The following is a 25,755-nucleotide window of genomic DNA, read 5'->3' as shown; positions in this document are numbered from 1 at the left end:
GTGTGTGTGTGTGTGGGTGTGTGCTTGCGTGTGTTGAAAAGTGAGTTTTTTTAGGATCTGTTAGTTGTATTCTTAATAGCTATAATTTAACAATAATTTTCATTACACAATTGTTTTTTGAAAATTTGATATATGCCCAAATAGATTGCATTCAACCTTCAATGTTGCACTGTATACAGCCTATCCTCAAAAATACAGTATGATGTCATGCAGGTTTCAAATGTGAACTGCAGTTGTAGAAACAGGGTCATGTGTGCACTTGACTAATGCACAACTGAACAGAGGAAAGGAAGAGAGAGGAGTAGGAAGGCAAAAGTAGAAGAGTGGAGGGGCTGCTTAAAATATTCAACCTCCCTTCCATTAACCAACCATGTACGGATGAGAACACGACCTGCACTGTACATGAGTCTGTCTCATGAGAGTGAGAGGCATGGTGCTCAGTGGGAGTGGACCTCTTTCAGCCAGTAGCCTTTAAATCCAGCTCAGCATTTTCCCAGTGATGTCATCTCTTTTTCACTTGTACTTCAGCCTCTTCCCTATCTTCATCACCTCCATCCCTTTCCTTTCATCCGTTCAATAGATTTGTACAGGCTGTTTTGTGTTGCCATCTTAGCTATTTTTTTTTTAACAACACAGCAAGATGCCAGTCAGATGAGAGGTATTTTAAGTGTGCAATTTCACCGATCACCAGTTATTTTGAAAGATGACCTTTCCTAAAGTTAAGATATCATTTATGATGTTCACTTAAATTGCTTTCACTCTCCTCCATCCACGCATATGTGTGCCAGGCATCATTGTCACAATCATGTACAGAGAGAAATGAAAACAAATCTCATTGAATGGACCTGGCTGAACACACCATGAATTGCTATAAGAGTTGTAGCAAACATGCTCTTTTTATAGATATGATAATCAGTGCCCGCTAATTATTTCGCTTATAAAACCCATCCGCAGGCCACTGAGCACCGCACAGAAGGACAGACAAAAAAACAAAAATGTCTTACTGTTGTTTTTTGCGGAGCCTATGTGTTAGTCTCCCACGACGGCCCACACCATCAGTTACCTTCCAAAGGGCAACAGATGCAGGGCCATGGACTTATATAATGGGTTAATTTATTGGCCCCTCTCGACTGAAGCCAGAGGGCAGCCATCTTATGTTGCCACTGTTCCAAACAACCTGTTATTTTTTCACTGAAAATACTGTTATCAGTGCATGTTTTATACTAGGATCCCTGTATGGAGTAATAAGTAGGGTTGTCAAAAGATTTAAAAAAACAAGAGAGATTAATTAATTATGATCTGTAATTAATTGATCTAATCAATCTATTTTTTAATCTCACTTAAACATTTCTGAGAAAATCTCCAACGCCCCCCATTATCTGTCTGCATGTATCTGTATTTATGATGTTTATATATTTTTCTTTCCATTTGCCACCTTGAGGAACTGTTTTTCACATTTACCAGCCAAGTGCTAGCTGGTTTCCGTTTTCACGACAATCAGTGCAAAATGAGTTAAAGTTGCACTCACCATCAGTAAAGTGTCCAGTCACCCCCAAATAACTGCGGTTGCAAGTTGAGGTCCAGTGATCTATGGTTATAGCCAATTTGTCAGAGTCCCCCACCAAAACATCAAGATTGCCTTTTTTTCACCGTCATATATCTTGCTGATTTTAGTCATCATTGCAGTCCTGTATGATGGCTCATTTGACGCTGTTTGAAACACCTCACTTAATCCCTTATCTTCAACTATGTTGATCGGCCTGCAGTTCATCGCTATTCACTTGGCAAGAACATTTGTCAGCCCGTCGGTCGCAGACTTGCTCATACGCGGGCTGTTCTTCAGTTTAGTTTGGCGAAGAGCTGTGCAATGGCTCGCTACATTAGCGTGTTCGTTGCTATCATTAGCTGTGGCTTTAGTCGCGGCTGGTGGTGGGCTTGAACTGCTTCTTTGGTAAACAAAGTCCTTCTTATAAAGAAGGCATTTCACTCTGCCTTTATCAATAGTGCCGTCAGGGACTTTTTTACATTGACCATTGATCGGGCCAACATGCAACATCCATTTTCACGTCTTATCTCTGCTCTTGAACTTGCCCTCTCACCTAAAATAGGAGGTTATGCCAAACACAATGACAGCCAATCAGTGTCTACTTCAGGGTGTGACACTGACCTTTGCTTTTTACACCGGCAACAATTCAAGCATAAGCCCCACGCATCAAAATTGATCTCATCATCATAGAGAAACAGTAAAGTTAGAGATTCAAATTTAGATTAATGCGATTAAAAAAAATTAACGATTTAACTCTGACTGTAATTAATTGATCACAATTAATGCACTAATTTGACACCCGTACTAGTAAGAGCAACTCAAAAAAAAATCACTGTTTGCATCCACCATTCATAGTATATTACCTCAGTATCATGAATCAGGCCTTACAAATGTTAGATTTCAATTTTGCAGCAAATGTTGTCCTGAGGAGCTTCGTTTAATTTCATTGTTCATAGTTCTGACAAAATAATGCAGATGATTCACAAGACCGTACTGTGCGTTCTTGATATCAAGAAACAGCTAATGACCGATCGGGCAGCAAAACGCTGAGCTGTTGGGCAGCCATGATTTGATATAGCTACTTTGACAAGACAAGTTCCTCAACATAGCTTGTGTGGTGCCCTCTCCAAGGTAACGCAGAGTAATTGAAGCCGTTGTGCAAGGTATATGCCATCAAAAACAGGCAACATAGCAATCCTACCTTTTAAAATCACTATTGATAATTATTGTAAGGAATCATTTACATGATCAGTCTTCACCTACGTGAATATGATGAATTATTAACAATCTAAAATTAAAGGTCATTTGAGCAAATTAGTTATTTCAGAATGTGTATTAAACCGGTAGCCCTTTGCATGTACCAGTACCAGTCTCCGAGTTTCACAAAGGTTAGTGACCCCCGGACTACAGTGATGACCATAAACCCTCAACAAGTTGTGCTAGTTAAATTGCAAGCATGCCTCAAAGGACCCAATAATAGCTCTGGGTCCATAAAGAAAGGCATCTGGGCTCAGGTCTGGACCGGATTGCGCTTACTGATGAATCCTGCCTGAGATGCTTACTGACTTGAAGTCTCACAAGAAGTTTCTGAGCAACACTATGTTTTTTTTCCTTGGGAAGGATTGATGATGTTGGAACTCCAAACTGAACTCTAAATTGTAAATTGTGACTTGAAGGCATACAACCTTGGAGGTACTTAAAAATACATTTATAAGTGTTGTCAGACTTATTTGTTTTGGGTGTCCTGTAAAAGAGCACCAGTTCCTCTCTTTTGGACACTTTTTTTTGAAAGTTCTTGGCAGGAGGCTTGTTCTCAGCTAAGTGCTTCAGTTGTGTCTATTTAGATGACATGTCTATCCTGTTTGAATGGACGGGGTTTAAATCAGGAATCAGTGGGGTCCATACCATCTGTTGCAGGAATCCTTGTGTGATAGTTCCATAGAGACCATTTCTTAAAAGACCTTTCTGGACTCTCGCGGCGTAAAACCAGAGTCTCAGTTAATCCTGGCAGTGCCGAGCTGCTGGACAGCTTCCAGTTCAAAGCTTGATGTTAGCTTGATGTTCCCTTTGTCTTTTTTACTGTCACTTTTCTTGGCCTCTACACGGTAGTGAGCCCCCGTTTATCGTGAGTGATACATTCCAGACCCACCTGCAATTGGTCAAAATCTGTGATACAGAGAGACATTAAAATACATTACATTAGATATATTAAAAATGTATTTTTTTTTGTACCCCTCCCATACATTTTAAACACATCTAAACTAATTAAATCATATGTAAACTTATGAGACACACTTTTAATGTTTTCCTTCGCACTCTGTTACTCTCCAAATTAGCAGGCTTACTTCATTCTGTTCATTTATCACTCACTTTTGAAGTTTACTGTAAAACTGACATAAAAAAAGAAAAGATTCAAGCATTGTTTATTTAAACACCAAAATGTTCATTCAAGCATAGGATTTCATATAACATAAATCCACTATCTAAACGCTATCTTCCATCCATCCATCCTTTGTCTATACCGCTTCTCCTCACAAGGGTCGCGAGGAGTGCAGGAGCCTATCCCAGCTGTCTTCAGGCAGTGGGCGCGGGACACCCCGAATTGGTTGCCAGCCAATCGCAGGGCACACAAAGACAAACAACCACTCGCACTCACAATCACACCTAGGGGCAATTTAGAGTGTCCAATCGACCTACCAAGCATGTTTTTGGAATGTGGGAGGAAACTAGAGTTCCCGGAGAAAACCCACACAGGCACGGGGAGAACATGCAAACTCCACACAGGGAGGCCGGAGCCGGGATCGAACCCACGACCTCTGAACTGTTAGGCGGACATACTAACCACCGTGCCGCCCTTAACGCTATCTTAAAATGTGAAAACGCGGATTAATGGAAATTAACAGCTGTTACGTATTGTAAACCTTCATACACACAACTGCTACTTTAACATACAAGGAGCAGCAATACCTACAAACATATAGAATACACAATAGTCACAGGCGAAGGTACAAGTGTAATGCCTTGATGCTGTATTCAAACAAAATAAAACAAAAAAAGTGATCATTTAAATATCAGCTTCATGAACTGTGATATGGGGGAACACTCTCTGCAGGACATTTTGTAACCTGTAAGTAGTCTAATTCATTGGGAAGGATCACAGCTTCCTCTTGCCGATGCACATAATTCTATGCATTATTTATCTACATCTGTCCTGTCCTTCACATAGTATATGTAACCTCAAAGTCAAAGGGCCTGCTACGTCTGTCTTAGTTGTGCATCTACACCAGCACACCACAATTTGCATCCACAATGACCTTTCTCTCTAGAGCTCATTAAATGGCAAGGCGCTTATCGATACAAATTGCCTCTCATTATGATTAAGGAGCTTCTTGCTGATGCTTGCAGTGAGTTGGGGGCAGACACTCTCTGGTCTGTCCAGAACAAGGTCATTACAAAGGATGGTAGAGCCACACTTTGCAAGGAGGAACACAGTAGGAAATTAGCCAGGTTCTTCACTCAGCTGTCACTTAAAACGACAGCATTGTAAGACTCAGTAAGTAAGACTCAGAGTTGCAGATCTTCATGTCACCCTGTATCATTCTTCCACTGTGAGTAATATGACTACGACAGTCTATCAGGAAAAATTAAAAAAAGCAACGTATGCACCATAATATTGCAAGACTAGAAATTGCTGCTTCCTCAGAAATAGTAAAGAATGAATATGCTCACAGAATGTGCTACAGGCCTAAAATGCAGGTGAGCGAAACTACAGCGTATAGTGTTGGCTAAATTCATGTATTGTACACAATTTACAAAAATCTCGAGATAGCATGAAGTGTTTCTTCATACTTTATATGTAGATGTATGTTGGTGTGTATATACATGTGTATATTTACATAGGTTTTACATTCTTTGATTCTGATTCTGAATGTTTACTGTTAATGTTATACATTAACGGCTACATGATGCCGCTGTCTCTGTGTGACCTATATCTTTGCTGCTGTAACGCTGAAAATTTCCCCACTGTGGGATCAATAAAGGCCTTCTTATTCTTATCCTTCTCATCTTAAAATATACCCCCTACGGGCTATGAGCAGCATAGGAATGACATTATAGTAATTTGATTGGAAGCTTATCAGTGGAATTGCCCTTTCCTTGAATTTCTGTGCTCTAAATTCGTAGACGTTGCAGCTGTGGTCCGGTGTCAAAAAGGCCATGGAACCCATGGATGTATGCTTGTATTTGCTTACAAAAAGCACATTTCAACCTGTCTGGCGGCCGTCATGGCCAGAACCGGCCCGCAAATACAGCGGCCGCCCGGAAAAATGTACAGATTTTCCCGAAATTCCCAATGGCCACCCCGCCCCTGCTGGAGTCACAACATTACTGCCATGTCATTGCCGAATCGCTGCTTTTTCAGCTTATTCGTAGTTCAGAGTACTTCCAGCACACTCATTCTAACTGAGACTCAAGAGTAATCCTGATGCCGTTTTTAATCATTCTTTGCTAATTGTCTAGGGGAAATCACATAGCTCTTCTGTCCTTTGGTCTCTTTAGTGTTCTGTCTTCTGTATGGCTTTTTTCATCTTGTTATTATATCAGAACTAACTAAAAAATACAGCATTTGTTTTGTTAAATAACAACACACTCATTCTGACCGAGTCACACGTTCAATAGGGTTGACTCCCACAATGCATTTGAGAGGTCTAAGTCATAAAATCAGCAGCAGAATGATACTACTCACAAAAAGTTGGGGATATGGAGCTTTCTGGTAAAATTTCAGGACCATAACATTTCCAAGTGAACTTAATTTAACCCTCTGTAAACTTTGGAATGCTTGTACAATTGTTCATTGTCTCAGTACTTTTTGCACAAGCTGCTGTTCTCTAACAAGGTCCCGACCGTCAAAACTTACAACAGGGTTGTTGTTTTTTCCAAGGTCGACCACTTCTATGCCTTTCTGTGGCTCTTCCAGTCTGCATGTAATTCTGTTATAACTTGCTGATGACCCTCTGTGTCACTAAAAGCTCACTTCCACGATGAAGATCGTTTCAGCAAGAATTGTAGTTGAACCGGGAAATCGATTGATCGAAACACACCAGTAGTTCATTTTTCCGTTCATTCACCTCCCTTGTTAGAGAACAGAAACACTGAACAGTTGACTGTTGAGTTTAAAAGTTTAGACATGGTCAAATCTAGTTCACCTGTAAAGGTTAGTGAATTTTAGTTTGTCAGCATTCAGGTCTTGGCTTGGCCAGTTTGATGACTCAGTCTGCTCTTCCACTCATCAGCTAAAGACAAACAAGGCCTGTGGCAACGGTAAATGAAGCTTACTGTGGATGCATAAAGCTGTCTCGTAAATGTTGGTTGAACATGATCTATACATGTTATGTAAATGACAATGTTCCTGCTGTATAGATTTGGGGGTAAATGTTGCATTTAGTGGTCGACCCTCACATACTGTATGTTCTTTTCTGGCAAGAATATCTCTCATCTGGTTTATTCACAACCAGAAACTATGCAATTTGGGCTGAATTTCCACATCTTAATATTCAAAATATGAAATTATATACTTTTGAAAAACATCTTAAACCGGAATGATTATTACATTCCAAGTAAATCCCTGTGTTTACGAGCAAAAATATGAGCATACCATTATTTTAACTTCGTTATGAAACGCCAAGCATTCCCTCAAATTAAAAACAGACTTCAGGCCATTATGTGTCGACTACCAGTGAGTCACTCAATTGTTTAACACCTCCTGCAGCCCCAATGTGATTTTGCTCACCAACTTACTCATCAGTGCGAGCAGCAGTGATCTCATCAATTGACTGTCTGACAATTCTCTGAAAAACAAAGTTCAAATCGTTTTCAATGTGTCATCATCCAAATGTGTTCAGTCAATCCAGTGACGAATGATCAACAAATTAGCACCTATGAAAAATGAGGCAATGCAATTTTCCACCAGTGAAAACCACAAAACACAACCATAAAAAAATAGTAAAGGGAAATTATTCTAATTTTACCATGTCCTCACTTCTCACTTATTTAAAATAAGCTAGTGAAATTGGACCCAAAAGTAATGAATTGCAGTGGTTGACTGTCCACATATGTAAATATTCATTCACTTTGATAGCTATAAAAAGGTACTGGTCGACTGGTTAGCTCGTCCACCACACAGTGCAGGGGTCGTGGTTTTGAATCCGGCCACGGCCTTCCTGTGTGGAGTTTGCATGTTTTCCTCGCGCCTGCGTGGGTTTTCTCCGGGTACTCCGGTTTCCTCCCACATTCCAAAAACATGCACTGTAGGTTAATTGGACACTCTAAATAGCCCCGAGGTATGATTGAGAGTGCTTGTGTCTGTGTGCCCTGCGATTGGCTGGCAACCATTTCAGGACCCATGTGAGGATAAGCGGATTGTATAATGGATGGATATATATTCTTTTTTTAAATATCATATCACAAATACACTTTAATCACTAGCTGAAGTTAAGGATGAAATAGTCACAAATCTTAAACTGGCCTGAATGTCATCATTTGGATCTTTGCATCATTCTGTGAGAAATGAATGAAAATGTCCCAAAAAAAGACAACTGAGAATTCTTGTATCCTCACCAATGAAATGCATTCTTCCGTTCTCCACAAAAATGTGTTCTGTAGTTTTTTGTATATTTAGATTAAAAACTACCTCCCACAGTACAAGTCATTGCTTGAAGACCCATGATGGAGAAAAAATGTGCAAACACATCGCAATGAAGGGGTGGGGGGGTTATGGTCTGGGGACGAAGAAGTGGATATAATGAATCCACTTCAAAGTCGCATTCATATTTTATACATATTATAGTGCCTGGATTGTTTAACTCTTCATAGGCTGTTATAGTGTACAATGAAAAAGTTGGAAATTCTGAATTGCAAGCCTGACTTTTTTGTTGTTGTTACTGAACGATCTTTAAAAGATATCTTATAATTACTACTATGAAATAATGTTCATTGTGTTATATGAATCCTTATTATTACTAGCCTCCTTTGCTGATTGAAACAAAGCAAGTACATAAACACAGCAGACGGAATAGCTGAGTAATAAGTAGATCACTACACTGAGCACTGTTGAAAATCACTTTAAAGCAGCGCAGGGGGTGAGCGGTTCCAGGCAGCGCACAATGGGCCAACAGGATCAATATTGACATTTTCCTTAGTGATAGCAGAGTTGGCTTTCTGCGGGTCGGGGACCGGACCTTTTGTATGAGCCAGCATTTTGTGGTCACGGCTGGGGGACACTTACTGTAACCTTGGCCCGCAGACATAATGGAGGGTCTGAGCGGGCCTGGGAGCTATCCCTCCCCTTTATGGGCCTTTTTACCGTAAGAGAGCTCAGTCCTCCAGTGGCCCGATTCAATCACAGATCATTACTTTGTCAAAAGAGCTACCAGACCACGTTGGCACGTGTGCGGGCCGGCTCGTGTGGCGAGCAGCAACTCGGAGAGCCGGTTGTTGAGTGCAGCAGTCATGGGAGATGAGGCGAGGAGAGCAAGAAAAAGCAAGCGCACCACTTTTGGGCAAGTGACTGTTTATTGCCTCTTATTGCAACAAGCAGTAACAATTAGACAGATTTTCTCAACTTATGGCAAGAGGTGCTATAACCAAATAATAAAACACTCTCCATGATGTTGCTTTGCTGAAACATCTCAAATGTTGTTTACCTAAATTGGTCAATTAATCCGAGGCAAACTCATAAAAAGAAAAGGATGTGGGTTGTCCTGGTGGTCTCTTCCAACTGGCTGCAAGTCAAAGCTGTAAGGGATACCACACCACTTCTGTTAATGCTGTGTCAGAGGAAGACCAGTGTAGAAACATGAGGAAGAGGGAGAAAGATGGACAAAGGTCACAGACATCAAAACTTGGTGTTTGGTAACAGTGGAATGGAAGTGCAGAATGGCTTGCTCAGACATTTTCAGAAATAGACAGATAAAATATATAGTTGCTTGAGTAACTTTACCCTTGATGGTCAAGGCACTGCCGGCCACCAGCTACTGTATTTCTATACCGGTACTTGTATGTTACTTTAAGGGAAGTTGCAGGAAGACTTAAAGGACTGTCCCAAAACTTTAGTCCAGGGTATCATTTTCACTCATTTGATTTAACTCATTAAGTCCTGGAGCGCATAACCGTGTTTCTACCACTAGAGCCAGGAGCGCTGTTGCGTCTTTCTACTTTTTAAACCGGGGGAGTGGATACGTCACTGTCCTTTTTCAATCCAATTCTCCTTCCCTTAGCCAACTTAATGCATCAGAATATACAAGTGACGGTGTCGCGAGACCGCGGAGGATGTCGTGGAATTTTTTCGAGCCGTAGGTAGGCTAATGGCAGATGCCGTCGATCGCCGGGAGCTCTGATTAAAGTAAGTAACGGCAGTGATATATAGACGACGTGCACGACCAGTGGAACCAGTCGAACGTGATATGATATGGTTTGTAGACAATTACGATATTGACGTCTTTGTAACAGAATAGAGGATGGTAATTACCAATCGATTTTTAAAAAATTAAAATAGTGCTTCTCTTGCACTGACACTGTTATTTTCACATCTTCGATTGAAACAGTAAATAATAATAAATTGTGCCTGTGTGATAGCCACATGTCGAAGCTCTTTAATTCTTTTGGAATTATGTTTCTGTCTGCTTCAAGGGTAATTCCAAAGGCGACCTTAGATTTTGGGGAGCTGTTGAGAAAGCTGCTTTAGGCCTTAATAGGTTAAAGGGGAAATCAACCCAAATAATCACGGCTCAGCTTCAGAAAACAGGACAGCCGTGATTGGTCGTTACCTGAGCCCTGAGTAGTTGTGATGTCATTTTCAGTCGACAGAGAGTGACAAAATGGCCGCCCCCGGAGATGGCTAAAAAGGGGTGGATTTTGCTGCTGAACTCATATTCCACAAATGCAATATTAATCAGAATGCCGTGTTTCAACTAGTAGTATTCTTGAAAGACACAGTTTGGGTTGACTTCCTTCTAAGAGGGCTTTATTATGTTAACATTTTAACATGAACAACAGTTAATTTTTCTTAACACTTGCAACAATGGTACAAATATTAACATGTAACTTAAAAAATAGCCCGTACAGCTAGATTGTACATGTACAACGTTCGTGTTTGTTATTCACTTCAAATGCGATTTCCGAGCAAACGCAATTTTGTGGGAGAAAAGATGTGGCGCGAAAGAAGGAGGTGGGGGAAACAAAGTCTCAGAGGAGGTCATCTGAGGTGATGGAGGTTCTGTAGGGTGGGATAGTTTCATGAAACACAGAGGCCGGGCCTTTCGCCCCCAGTGGGGATTCTTTTTTGGCTCCAGTTACTGCGGTCTCACAAAACATGCACATATACACACGCGCATAGGAACAGATGCAGACATGTACGCGGCATCCCAACAGTTGTTTCTTCGATGTGTTTCAAGCCAGTGAAACAGCCTCCGACCCTCCCACACACGCAGTTCCCAGTAGGTGAGCCGCCTCAGAGTCCGAACCACTCCGTGACCCCTCCTCTCCTCGGGTCAGGTTTCTGCCTCTGCTTCTCGTCCTCCATGAACTTCTCCTGCATCTCTTCCATGGAACCCTCTGCTGGTGTGCTGATCTTTTCCGGGAAGATGTCAGGGAAGGCGAACGTCTGGCCTTGAGCCTGAAGTACAAAGTCACCAACAGACCAAAGAATTGATTGACGACAACCGAGAATGATCAAATGAAAAAACATTGAAACTAAAGACGTTTAAATGATGCAGGATGCAGACACAAAAAGTGAGATTTGGAACGCAGGACTGCACTCTACCCCGCGGCATTATATTCAATGGTTGTACAAACACTCTTCTCCCCCCGACTTTCAATTTCTTCAACTCACTCCTGGATGTAATCTCCTGCCTCTCTCCATTTCTCTGGTCCTGATTTATTCAGAAGTAAAGGATGGTATCCATTATTTATTCCATACCAATTTCTGGCCATGGCTAATGCATCGCTTGCCCACCAGTCTGTCAGGTTGGTGTGTAGTACAGTGTATATACACACACACACACACGCACACAAACCCACACTCAGGTCAGTGGGTGCAGCATGCACACATCCAACACCGTCTGTCCTTCTTATCCTCTCCAATGGACACCTGGCAGAGCCTTTCAACTGGAGCCAGACAGATTATTGCAGTCCTGAAATGACTCCACTGCATTCACAGCCAGATCGTAAGCAGTGATCACTGCTTGGATTGTGTGAAAATAATAAATCATCATAAATCAATCCTCCAAAGTGATCTATGGTTGCAAACACCGTAGTTCACACCAGAAACAGCTTCCACTTGACAAATCCACTTTAACACCTCCGGTGTTATTTGGACATTTTTTTTGTACTTTTTGGTGTTTTTCATTTTTTATCCAATCCAATCCAGTTTATTTGTATAGCACATTATAAAAACAATACTGTTACAAAGTGCCGCACATAGTATATATGTCTGTGAAATCACAACCAAAGAATATATGAAGAAATAAATACATAAACAATGAAAATAAATGAATACATTAAAAAAAAAAACACACAGAGGAACACAAAACTCACGCTGTGTTAAAAGCCAGAGAATAAAAGTGGGTCTTAAGACGAGACTTAAATCACTCGACTGAGGTGGCCGTTCTAATACGGAGGGGCAGAGCATTCCCGAGTCTGGGAGCAACCACTGAAAGAGCCTTTTCCCCCCTGAGTTTTAAGGTTCGTTCTCGTCCTCCACAAGAAGGTGCTGGCCTCCTGACCTCAGTGCGCGCACTGGACTGTAAACCTTGATGAGGTCAGTAATACTGTATAGTTTGAGGCCAGTTTTTACATCAAAAAGAAAGCATTGAAAAAAACACTAGGGTGCTGATACTTCACCAGGGTTGTTAAAACATGCAGAAATTCAAAATAGCACCATGCTGCAGTTTCTAAATTATTGCATCTGTGAGAGGCAGATTTACACGAGGTTGTTGTTAAATGGACATTTTTGTCCCATTGACTCCCATTATACAGTGCCTTGCCAAAGTATTAACCCAAAGTAAAGTATTAAAATTTTAAAAATAAAAAAAAAACTGAAAATTGCCATGTGTATATGTATTCACCCGCTTTGTTATGAAAACCCTGAAATGCTCTGGTTCAACCAATTACCTTCAAAAGTCACATGAATAGTGAAACAAAGTCCAACTTTGTGCAATCTAAGTGTCACGTGATCTGTCAATAGATATACACCTCTTCTGAAAGGCCCCAGAGGCTGCAATACCGAATGAAGAAGCACCACTAACCGAACGCCACTATGACGAACTCTCCAAACAAGTCAGAGACAAAGTTGTTGAAAAGCACAAGTCTGGGTTGGGTTATAAAAAAATATCCAAATCTTTGATGATTCCCAGGAGCATAATCATCAAATGCAAACAACATGGCACCAAAACAAACCTGCCAAGAGAGGGCCGCCCACCAAAACTCACAGACCAGGCAAGGAGGGCATTAATTGGAGAGGCAGCCCAGACACCAAAGGTAACCCTGGAGGAGCTGCGGAGTTCCACAGCACAGGCTGGACTATTTGTCTATCGGACCACAATCAGTCGTACACTCCATAGAGCTGGGCTTTATGGAAGGGTGGCCAGAAGAAAGCCTTTACTTGTAGCTAAAAATAAGAAGGCACGTTTTGACTTTGCACAAAGGTATGTGGGAGACTCTCAAAAATTAAGAAGAAAGGTGCTCTGGTCAGATGAGACTAAAATTGAACTTTTTGGCCATCGAGGAAAACGCTATGTCTGGCGCACACCCAACACATCTCATCACCCCAAGAACACCATCCCCACAGTGAAACATGGTGGTGGCAGCATCATGCTGTGGTGATGTTTTGCAGCAGCAGGGACTGGGAAAGTGGTCCGAGTCAAGGGAAAGATGGATGGTGTTAAATACAGGGAGATTCTTGAGCAAAATCAGATTGTCAGTGATTTGAGACAAGGACGGAGGTTCACCTTCCAGCAGGACAATGACCCCAAGCATACTGCCAAAGTAACACTTGAGTGGTTTAGGGGGAAACATATAAATGTTTTGGAATGGCCTAATCAAAGAACAATTCTATTCGGTTCGACTCAGTGGGATTACGATTTGATTCGATATTATACGGCTCAGTTCTTTTTTGTCGTCATTTTACAAATATCTGAAGGCACGTGTCAGTACTGTAAATGTGCCATTTCCTTCACTATTCGATACATATCTCGATATATTTTTCAAAGTGTAGTTCAAGTGCACTGGCACATATATGTGCACGCATGTTTGTGCCGATCAATCAAACAATCCTGACAAACGGTGTTCCTCCAAAATAACTGTAGGCTACTTGCCAAGTGTTTTTGAATATTTTTGTGTGCACGTGCGCGAGTGTGCAGCACGCGCATGTCCATGACGAATGAAAGGTCTGCCCACAAATTCAAAAAATGCACTTGTTATTATTGTTTGAATCCCTACTCATATTGCTCTTGCCAACTGTTCATGTGCAGATATGAATATATGCTTGTGTGCACACGCGTATGGGCACACACGTGAAAGTGGTTGAAAGTAAAATAAAAATTAAAGAATGACTGAGTTATCACACGTCAAACGAAGGACCATTTTTTGTATCAATTAACGCGAACCAAGTAAAAGTAGACTAACACTGGGGGGGTTATTTATCTCAGTCCAACATCATGAAATAAACTGCCAGCACTGTATATCAAATATTCAGTTTAAACATGTCAAGTACTTAGTTTGGGTTCAGTGAGTAGGCATAAAAGAATGGGCCGACTCTGATGTGCATGTTACATTGTCTGCTTCCAACCCCCGCCCCCACCCCAAATACCAGGAGAGACAAGCCTTTCATTACCACATAGTTTGGTTTGATTCCCAAGAGTCAGACTGGAGTGGGCTTCCAAAACCTTTTAAAGTGAGAGAACGCAGAGGGAGCTTTCACTGGAATTATTATTGTATATTTACGCGGGTTCATTACGTATACGGCCAGGTGCAAGTACATGTTGTGTACGTGTTTCTTTCTCAGTTGATATGAGACTAATAGGCACCGGCTGCTTGGTTTACCTCAGCTGCTATCAATGACTTGATAAAGGAACAACAGTGACTCAACTCTTAATACCAACAATAACAGAATGACATTAGACTATAATCAATTCATGCGTGATGTCAGGTCACACATGCAAAACAGGATGTTTTTGACATCAGTGGACGCTCTTTACCATGAGTGAAAAACCTGCAGAAAATGTGAGCTTTTCGCCTTTCAAGTGTGTATGATTGTGTAGAGAAAAAGTCCTTTACCAAAGCAATTTTACACATACCTACATTCTTAGCAGATTACGTCATACTTCCAACACCTACTCTCTCTATTTACCTGGCTGCAAGATGAAACAGTGCCATCATGTAAGAAATACTACAGCTATAAACCGTACTGCTGTTTCATAAACCTTTCCAATTCTAGCACGTTAATACTACACTGCACATTTTTTTTGCCTGTCACAGTCTTCATTTTAAAAAGCCACTCCCATCTTGTGTTGATTGCTGACCTCTATGAATGAATATTCATATAGTATAGAATTATTTATATGTATGGTGAAAGGTGAAAGTTGGCACGTCTGACTCACAGTAGAGCAGTACACGGTTCAAATCTTGGTTAGACTGAGTTTGGATGTTCTCCTGTGCTTGTGTGGGTTTTCTACGGGTAGTTCGGCTTCTTCCGGCATTCCGAAAACGTGCATCGCAAAACTGAACTGAAGACTAACTGCTTCATGGGGGGAAATAAAAAGGTTTTTTGTCAATGTTACCCGCAAATGGTGACCAAAAAGTTTTTGGGCCTCAAGACAAATAACACCATGGGGAAAAAAATCTCCAGCTTACCCATGATCCTAATGAGGATAAGCGGTACAGAAAATGAATGGAGAATCATAATCACACACAATATAATACAGGCATTACGGCGTTTCGATTTTACGACGCCTGTGCCTCCTCCTCCGGCATTTTGTCCCCAGCACCACAGTGACTATGTTTACATGCGGTCAATATTCAGGTTAAAATCTAAATTCAGATTTCTGAAACATTCTGAATATCCCGTTTACATAATTGAACGGGCAGAGTTGCTCCGGCATTTGAATAACCCACTGTGTACGGCGATGCACGGCGGCATGACTCTAATGGACGTCATTTCCGCTTGTTACTTTCCACTGTCAATAAAAAACTTGATATTCACGCCACTCACCACAGGAATGAAGCAACCGGTTTCCTCCTCACTCCGAAATTGTGCTTTTGCTGCGTCTCTGAGTTTGTTTACCTCTGCTTATGTATTTGCAATGGGTTTCGCGCCAAACAACGCACTTCCGCATACATGCACTTCCTGTACTACAAAGACCAGTATTCCTCTGTGTATGCACAGAGTGTCTCGATCGTGTCTGTGCGCGCCAGCAGTATCTTTGCCTTTTTCGCCCCCTCTGGTCCTTTTCCATCCACTTCTCAGCATTAATGCTACAGCATCTTATGTTTTTATTTTAAAGTATTTTAGTTTTTTTATACACAGTATTTTGACGTAAATTTCGACATCAGTGAAATCCGACATACGCCGAAATTCAGGTTACATCGCCAATGTAGGAACGGAACTCGTTCGTAAAATGAGGACTCCCTGTAATACCAACTGAGCGCTATGAGAGATATTTGTAATTCCGGAGCATCCAAGCATGAATTATTTTAGCTTAATGAGTTTAACTTTTTCTTTGTCTTTCTGTGGCTTTTTTTTTTTTTTTTTACAACACTAAAGGACCAGCCCGAGAGAGAGTGCAAAGAGAGCAAACAACGACACATAAGGCCCAATCAAACGTCACTCAGATTGAATTGAGTGCCGTCACGTAACAATTACAAGTGGTCAAGAGCAGTTAAGGACATCTCGACAAAGATGAATCTTCTTTGCTAATAAGTGAGACCCACCAAGAAATTAACTCGTGACGCTGAAGTCCATAAAATAAAAAATCAGATTATTGGCTGCAGGTGTCATCCTGATTGTGTTCAATGTTCGCTGGACATATTTCTGCAGCCAGTGAGAAAGCTGTTGCAATCTGTCTGAAAATAATTCATTACATTACAGCACGACTTAACCTGTGTCCCCCTCGGCCTCAAAGTGCTCCCTGTGGAAACATTCTGTCGTGTGTGGCTGTCTGCCTCTCCCCCCTTGTGGAGTTGTCTGTGTGAAAGAGAAGTGTGTGTGTTTCTTTGTTTGTGAGCGTGCGTTTGTGAGTGAGTGAGTGAGTGAGTGAGTGAGTGAGTGAGTGAGTGAGTGAGTGAGTGAGTGAGTGAGTGAGTGGGCGGGTGGGTGGTTAAATGGAGAAGATTGAAGGTAGGCCAAAAGGCAAAGTTTTGGCCTCAATTCAATTGGAAGAGCTTTTTCCTCACCCCATCTTCACCAAGCTCTCAATTGAATCAAGCTGCCGTCTTGGAATACAGTGGTCTCTCGTTTATCGCGAGGGTGACGTCCCAAAAATAACCTCTTTTGTTGCAATTATTATACAGTGTTTTAAGGCTGTAAAACTCAACGTTAATTTTTCTCTTATTTAAACATGCTCAAAGTTCAAACCTTAGTAAGAAACAGAAGTGTACTTTATTTTCATTATTATTATTATTGTTGTACACATTACTAATATTGTTAATTTTATTTTATATCAAAACAAATGACAACACCTAATTTACCCTCCTGTTATGTAAAATGTTCGTTTCTTAATATTAAAAACATTATGTGATATTTTTTGATGATTAAACATTAGAGCATATCACACTGACCCATGAACATTGTTAATAAATGATCACAACAGGAAGTTAAAGTCCCAAACATCTGTTTAAGATTAAAAAAAATGTAAACATTTTCATAGAAATAATGATGACAAATTTTTAACTAATGAAATTAATTTTAATGAACAACATATGAAGCAAACGCATCGTTGTTCATATGAACAAGATATGAAGCAAAGAAATCAATTTTGACTATCTCACGCTTCCTCTGACTGTCCTCCTTCCACCTGATGCGGCTCTGCTCTATAGCGTTTTTTCTATTCTCCTTTGCTGAGAGAAAAACATAGTTATAGGCAGTTGTGGCCTGTTTGTTCTCTATGTGGCGAAAAGATGAGAAGAAACTGACATGCCACTTTCAATTAGATTTGAAAACGTAAGAACGAAACACGAAAGGTCCTGGTGTTCTGAAATTCCTTTCTACCCGTCGAGACGTGCGCATGCAGTAAGTGTTTTCGTCGGAATTTTGTAACTTTTTGTCCTACATTTTGGTGTTTGTTTTCCGTTATAGCTTTTAAGCATTTTGTGTTTTCTTGTAGTAGCTTTTGAGTACAGTAAGTATTCTCTAGAAATGAATCATATTTGCATTGCCCAATCTTTCCTTATAACGGAATTTCCTTATGTGGGAAACCACTACGATACATGTCCTGTATAAACGTGCAAGTATGTTAACAAAATACATGTGTAGCAAGTTAACAACACAAGCAATATAATAATAAACATTTTACTAAACAAAAACTGCACTATAAAATACAGGTTTATGAACAAAATACAGTACAGTATAACAAACATGGTCCAAATACTGTTGAAAAAAATACTGTAACACCAATGCAGTACAGTACTGTACTTAACTAGAGTAAACTGTACTGTATTTTTGTTGACTTTTCTGAGACTTAGGAAAAAATGAGTCTATTTTGAGTTGTTGTGTTGGCTTCATTCTTTGCTGTATGAAAATGTTTGTCTGCGTATCATACAGTTTTGTTGCTCATTGCAAGTAACTGTCCCGTTGATCATCACTGATGTCTGGTGATTCTGGTGCATACAAAAGGACACGTTCATTTACGCCACTGTACTTCGTCCGTCGAGCCGCAAGCAATTTCCTGTGAGCAGGCAAACTGCTGGAATCGTACTGAGTCAGAATCGATTCCTTGTTTTTCAAAGTCTCGTAGATTTTAGTTTTTCGACTCCAAGTGTCTCCTGGATGTTTTTTACTTTGTGTCCAGCTTCGCTTAATCGAATGCATTTCACTCTCTCTTCCACACGGTCATTACCGTTCTTCTTCATTTGGACGCCATGAGCTACAGACGAAAATGTAAATGAATACATTTAAAATCTTTTGCAATTTCAGCAAAACGCATGCCAAAGAAGTAACTTGCGCCGTTTTTTATCTGATAATGGCGGAGCGGTCAAAGTTTTTCCATAGTATCGAGTGGAAACTGCTTGAGTTTGCGCTACTGCGGGCTTCGCTATGGCTTCCGGGTTCCGGATACAATACCGGAACGTCGTTGTAAGGAATCGATCGTTAATCTAATATATTAGTAGAAAATTTAATGCATACGTTTTTTTTCCCCGGTCACAGTTTTTCCGTAGTATAGAGCGGGGACTGTTTAAGTTCGCGCTACTGCGGGCTTCGATATTGGTTCCGGGATCCGTTGTCAGGAATCGATCGTGAATGTAATATAGGAGAAGAAAATTTAATGCATACGTTGTTTCTCCGGGTGAGGGAATTTCCGTTTGACAGAGGTCCATAGGTGGGAATACTTACTGTACAGTGTTGATCTGTTGACCACATTCATCACACAGTGTATGTATACCACACTCAATTGTCTCATTCAATTGTCAGGACGTCCTACCTGCTTGCTCTTCCGTGTACATATCTTCTTAAGGCATTTTAAAAGTTTTAGTACCAATCTGAATCCAAACAAAACAAGCCAAAAATTCACGGTAGTATTTTGGCTGTCAATTTAGCCTTCGGTAGGACGTTTTGCAAAAGGTAGGATATCTTGGCAGAACAGGATGTCAAATCAGCCTTCGGTAGGAAGTTTCTATGGGGTAGGATAATTTGGCAGAAAATAGGGGGTTCTCAGTTTACGATGGAGTTCCGTTCCTACGGCAGCTACGTAACCTGAATTTGTACCTAAAGCTAAATTTAAACTGCAGGCAAATATCACCCAAATCGGATTTTTTTGCCCACATGACCTGTATCTGATTTTTTTTGTCTGAACAGCTCAATTCCAAGGTTTTCAAATCCAACCTGAGTCACTTTCATTCATGTGGTCCTAGATCGAATACGGATTGTATTTTGGGAATGCGACCTGAGTCTGAACAAACAGCTTGCATGTATCCGACCTATAAGTCATCAAACGCCCAATATACGCTCCGCGCGGGCGGAGGAAGGCAATCTGCTTGGAAGGCAGTTGTCTACTCTTGAGTAACAGCGGTGACTATATTTGACTTTAACTTAATCCCACCTGAAACATGAAGCATAAAGTGGACATTTGTGGTAATAATATAATCCAGCCACACAGATGTTTAATTTATTATGTGTGGCAATTGCATGAGAAGACATCTTTAGTTGACACCTCTACCAGAGATCAGCAAGATGAGCAGCTCGCTATGCGTCTCCTGACAGAACACAACCGGCACTCAGTGACTGACAAAACGATAGTGATGGTCTGATTGGCTGAATCAGTAGATACGGGTATTCTATCATGACTCGCCAGATTTAAATGGAGAAAATACAAAATAAATAACACAAATAAACTTACACTGACAAAAAAAATATGGTAAATACCGGCAGCGCAAACCCGGAGCCCATGATGGAGGGGGGTTATACTTTATTTTCGAGTGGCCAAAACACCATATTTCTTATCTGTTTTTTAGCCTCAGGAAACATAGCTAGAAAACCGTTTTAGTTACACACTAGGAAAGTGAGTGAGCTGGGAATCCAGACGCATAGCCCATTACTTTACATCTTTACTATGTTGACCACTATTAGGTTTCTAAGGTAAAATAGTTAATTCAAGAAAATGTCCCCAAATCTAATCAAGGTTCAAATCCAGCATGTAAACGCTGAGAAAGTTTGGAAGTAAAAAGAAATGGGAAAAACGCATACAAAGAACAGTTTTGTTCTATGTGACCTTTGCTTCAATTTCCCACAAAATGCCCAAGGAGTACAAAAATAGCTTTTGGAGGGAAAAGGTTTTGTGTATTCAAGTCTAATATTTTTTCCTTATGAAAAAAAAGGAAGCAAAGAAAATGCTGCGTGTCCGGCAGCCTTGGAATGCATGTGAAATCAATACGAGGAAAATGTGAGCAGGGTGAGTCTTGTATTATTCATAGGCTGATACTTAAGTATGAAATATGGAAGGCATAGTTGTCCTGACTAGATGTGTTAAAATGTCCTCGATAAAGAGGGGAAGGTGCCCATGCATGTCTCTCTTAAACTTTTTGTCTGATTAGAACATCATGGCGCAGTCACCTGCTGTGAGTACAAAAGGTTGATTCAAAAACGTTGTCAAATGTCTTTAATAAATAAATTAACCCTGATAGTATTTGTAAAAATTTGATCTAGCTAAAACAATAAAACCAAATACATCAAAAAATAGAAAACTTCCATAGGCTGAGATCAGCCTTTCTTTTGTGGTGTCTCCAAATTTCGGAGCACTTGTTGAGCTCAGTCGGATGTGAATGAGCGGCGGAGTTACGTACTCCAGCTTCTTGGGTGACCGCGCATGAGCGAATTTGTGAATAAAGGAACTCTCGCTGAGGTCAGAGGGTTTTAAAAAGGCTTTAAACAGTCTGACAATGTGACTGACTTTCTATCAGTTTTTGAGGAGGGCTAATCCAAAAGCCTCTTGTGAGAAATTGCATCCACAAGGCAGTTCATTAAATAAATGCAACCAAATGTTGGTGGTCTGGCCTTTAACTATGACCAAATCTGAAAAAGAGGTGTTGACGAACACAGTGAGAAATCTCTTGAGGCAGCGGGTCTTGTGGCCGTGGTGGCTGTGTGCTGGATGAATCATATCGGAGTAGACATTTTGACAACTGATGGAGTGTGCGGGTGTTTGCCGTGTTTATGTGTGTGAGTGAGAGCGACAGAAGGTATGCAAGTTGTGGTTTAATCCAGTTTTCACCACACGGTAGGGGAGTCTGGCGGACTACAGAAAGAGACCACAGTGGTGAGGTTACAGGGATTAGAGTTGGGGGCGACCTCAGTCTCAACGAGTACATGTGCAGTCTGCGACTGTGCGTGCGTGTCAGGAGGCTGTGTGTGAATCCGTGCCAGTGTGAATGAAACCTATTCATCTTGTGTTGACTGAGCGTGCATCATGCCCTTTTTAAAGAAGTGATGACTGAAAATGAAATGTCGACAGACACAGTTTCTTATTTTTGACTTCTGACCAACACCACACACACACACAAAAAAGGACAGCATTAGGAGCCATCACATAGAGTATTTGCAAGTCAGCCTTCTTGGGCCTAACCACAGGTGAAAAATCTACCTTGTTTTAATTTTCCTTTTAGTTAACCCTTGTATGGTGTTCGCGGGTCTGTAGAACCCGTTCGGTTTTTATTAAAAAAATTATAAAAAATGACCCAAATGTAATCCTGCAAATACGATGAAAATATTTAAAAAATGTACCTGTAATCTGATTGTGTTTTTTTTTCTGTAATTATAATGGAATACAGTCATTTTTTTGGTATTCTGAATACGTAATGCCGGTAAATGTATTCCTTTACTCCCCAAGCCTGCTTTGAAATGAGATTAAAGGAAATATAAAACATGATCTAGTCGTCAATATTAAAGCTAAACGTGAACATGTCCCGCAAACAGGTTTTTTGCACACGTCATGCCATTGCAATCTTTGTAGATTTGCATAATATCATACAATTGAGTGTGGGTTTTTTTGTATCTACAATAACTGAAAAAAAACAGCTGAGGGGAAGTTGGAAAGGCAGGAAAGAAGATGTAAAAGTTGGAGGGATGAGGCAAGATGACTGTAAACAGCTTCAGCAGCCAGGCCTCTGGGTGGCCCACACATTCACTCTTACTTTCTCAATGACACAGAGAAAGTCAATTACACTCAGAATCTCTCTTCACTGTTGCTTCTCTGTCCCGACCTCGGCCCAACAATCCAAAACCAGAGGAGTGAGGGACAAATGTGAAGATGAGGAAGCGGTCTGTGTGTGTGTGTGTGTGTGTGTGGGAGGGGGGGGGGGGGGTGCGCGCGTGTGTGTGTGTGTGTGTGTGTTGGCGTGTCTGCGTGTGTGTGCGTGCGTAGGTGTGTGTGCGTGTGCGTGTGTGGTGGGGGGTAGTTTGTGGTGAAGGTTGTCCCCTGCACAAAATCTGATTCAAATTAGTTCTGAAGAAAACATTTCCTCTCCCACGTTTCTGTAACCATCATACGAAAATATGACCACTAGTGAGGTCATTTGGAGGTGCTCCATTGTGTCAAAACAGTCTCGGGTAGAAGAGGGAGGTCTGGAAAGGTCAGATGAGATTGCTCTGTTGATACTGATTCAGTTGTTTGGGTAATCGACTGCCTCATCTGGATTTTAAAAGAAGTAACACACTGTCAGAGAATACAAATGTTTGCTTTTTGATTATCTTAAAATACCTTCACTAAATTTAACAAATCTATCTTATATATTGTCATTTATTGGCATAGTTGCCACTAGGGCATCCAATGTCAAGTGTACAATTCAAACAAGAAATCAGAGAGTAGACGTATGCCAAAGTTTAGAAACTTGTCAAGTGTGAAATCAGAGTGAAAAAGAGTGAGAGTCCATAATTAACCCTTTCATGCATAGTGGTCACTACAGTGGGCAGCTATTTAAAAGTTGCTTTCACCTACAATAATTAATCTACATTTTTAAAAATAATTCAAAGCCTGCAATGCATTAATTATGATTTCATGTTATTATTTAAAATATAAATGTAAATTTAAAATATAACCTAAGCTTAGTACAGAATGCTCCTGTTATGGTTCTAAATGTGGAGATGAGATTCTGTTATTCTGTCGGCGAGTACAGTATAGACTCAAACAGTTCGTACAGAAGAAAATTATATTTGCCTTAACAGGGCAATGTGATTGAGCATTCTGGACAGAGAGCGTCTCTTGCATACATGCTCAAAGTGTATAAAATAGGTATGATAATATTTGCTGCTTATTTGCATTTGAGTTGGCAGAGGGTTTTCAACCAATATAATCTGGGAGATTTAAAAATACAAGCTCCAGTTTAATATTTTTGCTTGCCATAAGACGTTCAGTATTTTATTGTTTAACTCACCTGATTCTGACTGGACGGAGGGTCGGTGCTGCAGGGAGCACATCTAAAAGGCCAACGTCTTTGACGGTACTCTGATACAGTACTTCCACACGATATGCTTAGCCTTGTTCATCATGCAGACTCCATTGCACGATATCATCTTACTGGAGGTTAGGGCTGTGCAATTAATTGAAATTCAATTATGATTTCAATTATTACACTCCACGATGACAAAATTGGCATAGCCGTAAAAAAATGATTATTAATACTAATTTTGAGTTGTTTTGAGGCATGCACACACGAGTTACTCTCCAAGCTAGCTAGCTAGCTAGCCAGCCAGCCAGCCAGCCAGCTAGCCCGCACCCCGCAAGTCACACTGCACACTCTCCTACTCAACGAATCTATTTAACCATCGTTTGGTTTACGATGATGTTATGATACACCAAAGCAAGAAAACACAGAGTTAGATTTGGCGTCGTACGCAACGCAAATCTCAGTCGTTGAAACACTGTCCGCAGCAACCCCCACCAATCAACATCGGAGGGACACAAAAACATAATCTATTGCCCGGACAAGGCTTCCAAATGTTTAGGGCACGGACTCGACTTCGCAATCGGCACGAGGGACTTATTTTAAAAAACATATATTATGCAAATATACACTACTTTTACTAGCACAACAATAGAAACCATGCTAAACATTATGACTGTGACTTAAGTTAAATTTCTTGTGTAGTCTATAATATGAAGTCGAATTTTTTGTGTTCATTTTTGTTCCAAGTTGCTTCAAATGCAATTTGCAAACATATTATTGGTCATTATACTGTAATACAGTTTATATATGGCCTACTGTAATTTAGAAGTATTGTATAGATTACTTACTAGTATGTAACAGTCAACATTTAAATTAGTTTGACCCAATTAGCATATTAGATTTATAATTTATCAGAAGCAAATTACTTTAACTTTGTTTAATATGTGTAAATATTACTTTAAAAACAAAACAAAAAAGGCTCCAGGCAAAGGTCTAAATGTATAGATGAATAATAGCATGTCTGTTAATCTGTCAAAATTGGCATTTTACTCCAAGCAGTTTACTACTTTGACAATTTATAAGTGCATAACAAGTCAACTTGTTTATACAAGGAAAACCATACTTTCATTTAAACATTTGCACTTTAAATTTTTCTTAAAAATAATAAATTTAATAGATGTTGTTGGATCCAAAATTAACTGAAATTATTATAGCGTTTCAAATAATTTTTTCTTAATATTTTTCACATGTTTAATTAAACCTGTTCTTGTTTCGTAGCAAAAAATAAATAATCATTTGAATAATTGTGATTAATATTTTTTTTTCATAATCGAGCAGCCCTACTCGAGGTGTTGCATGAAGCAGACTGGCCGTTTGCTTTCACGAAGTTAAGCCACACTTACGACTGCCGCATTTCGGCATTGACACACAGTTCTACTTCATTAGTGTCAACAGACCAGGCCACCATTACACCATTACATGTATGGTTTACGACTTTTAAATATTAGCTATGCAAAATGTCCATGACTCTTCTAAAATTGCAGAACATTTTAATTTTCAAGGATTTGGAAAATTCCTTTTCAATTTCCTTAACCTTTCCAGGTTTTTCATGACCATACAAATGCTGGGATAGTTACATCAGTTAGCCTCACCAGCTTAAGCTATTCTGATCGCTGATAGTCTTAAAATATTCATACCAGCAGGAACATGGAACTGGCTGCGAGGAAAGAGGGCAGCAGGGCGAAGTGAAGCTCCATCTTCTCGCCTAAATGTTATATTATCCAATAATGCGAGCGACGGCAACAATTGTGTGACAATGAGAGCTTTCTTCATAGCACACAACAACCAACATCACATCACTGCTTTATGACATCATATTGTAACAATTGCCATGGTATGGGATACAGCCGTACTATGCTATAAGTGTGTGGATATATTTGACCAAAAATAACACCAGTACCATGGTCACTTGCAAAATATGCAAGTGACCATCCTCAATAATAACAAAAACACGAGTGAAATACAGTAGAAACAGTCAAATAAAGAAATGTTGATTTTTAGTCTGA

The 25,755-nt window shown here is 40.3% G+C and overlaps 1 protein-coding gene across 1 annotated transcript in view; it reads right to left on the bottom strand.

Annotated features, from left to right (window-relative positions):
* Positions 1 to 9,096: 9,096 nt before the first annotated feature.
* Positions 9,097 to 25,755, bottom strand: part of mrpl23 (mitochondrial ribosomal protein L23) — an 80,625-nt gene continuing 63,966 nt past the window's right edge. The window contains exon 5 of the mRNA XM_086029295.1: positions 9,097 to 11,216. Within this exon, the coding sequence (XP_085885421.1) occupies positions 11,052 to 11,216 (165 nt within the window). The 3' untranslated portion in view covers positions 9,097 to 11,051. The remainder of the gene's footprint in view (positions 11,217 to 25,755) is intronic.

This window comes from Filicampus tigris, chromosome 4, assembly GCF_054856515.1.
Source record: "Filicampus tigris isolate MCC_2025a chromosome 4, RoL_Ftig_1.0, whole genome shotgun sequence".
NCBI classification, from domain to species: Eukaryota; Metazoa; Chordata; class Actinopteri; order Syngnathiformes; family Syngnathidae; genus Filicampus; species Filicampus tigris.
The sequence above is the reverse complement of the archived record's forward strand: the minus strand, read 5'-3'. Positions and strand labels throughout refer to the sequence as shown.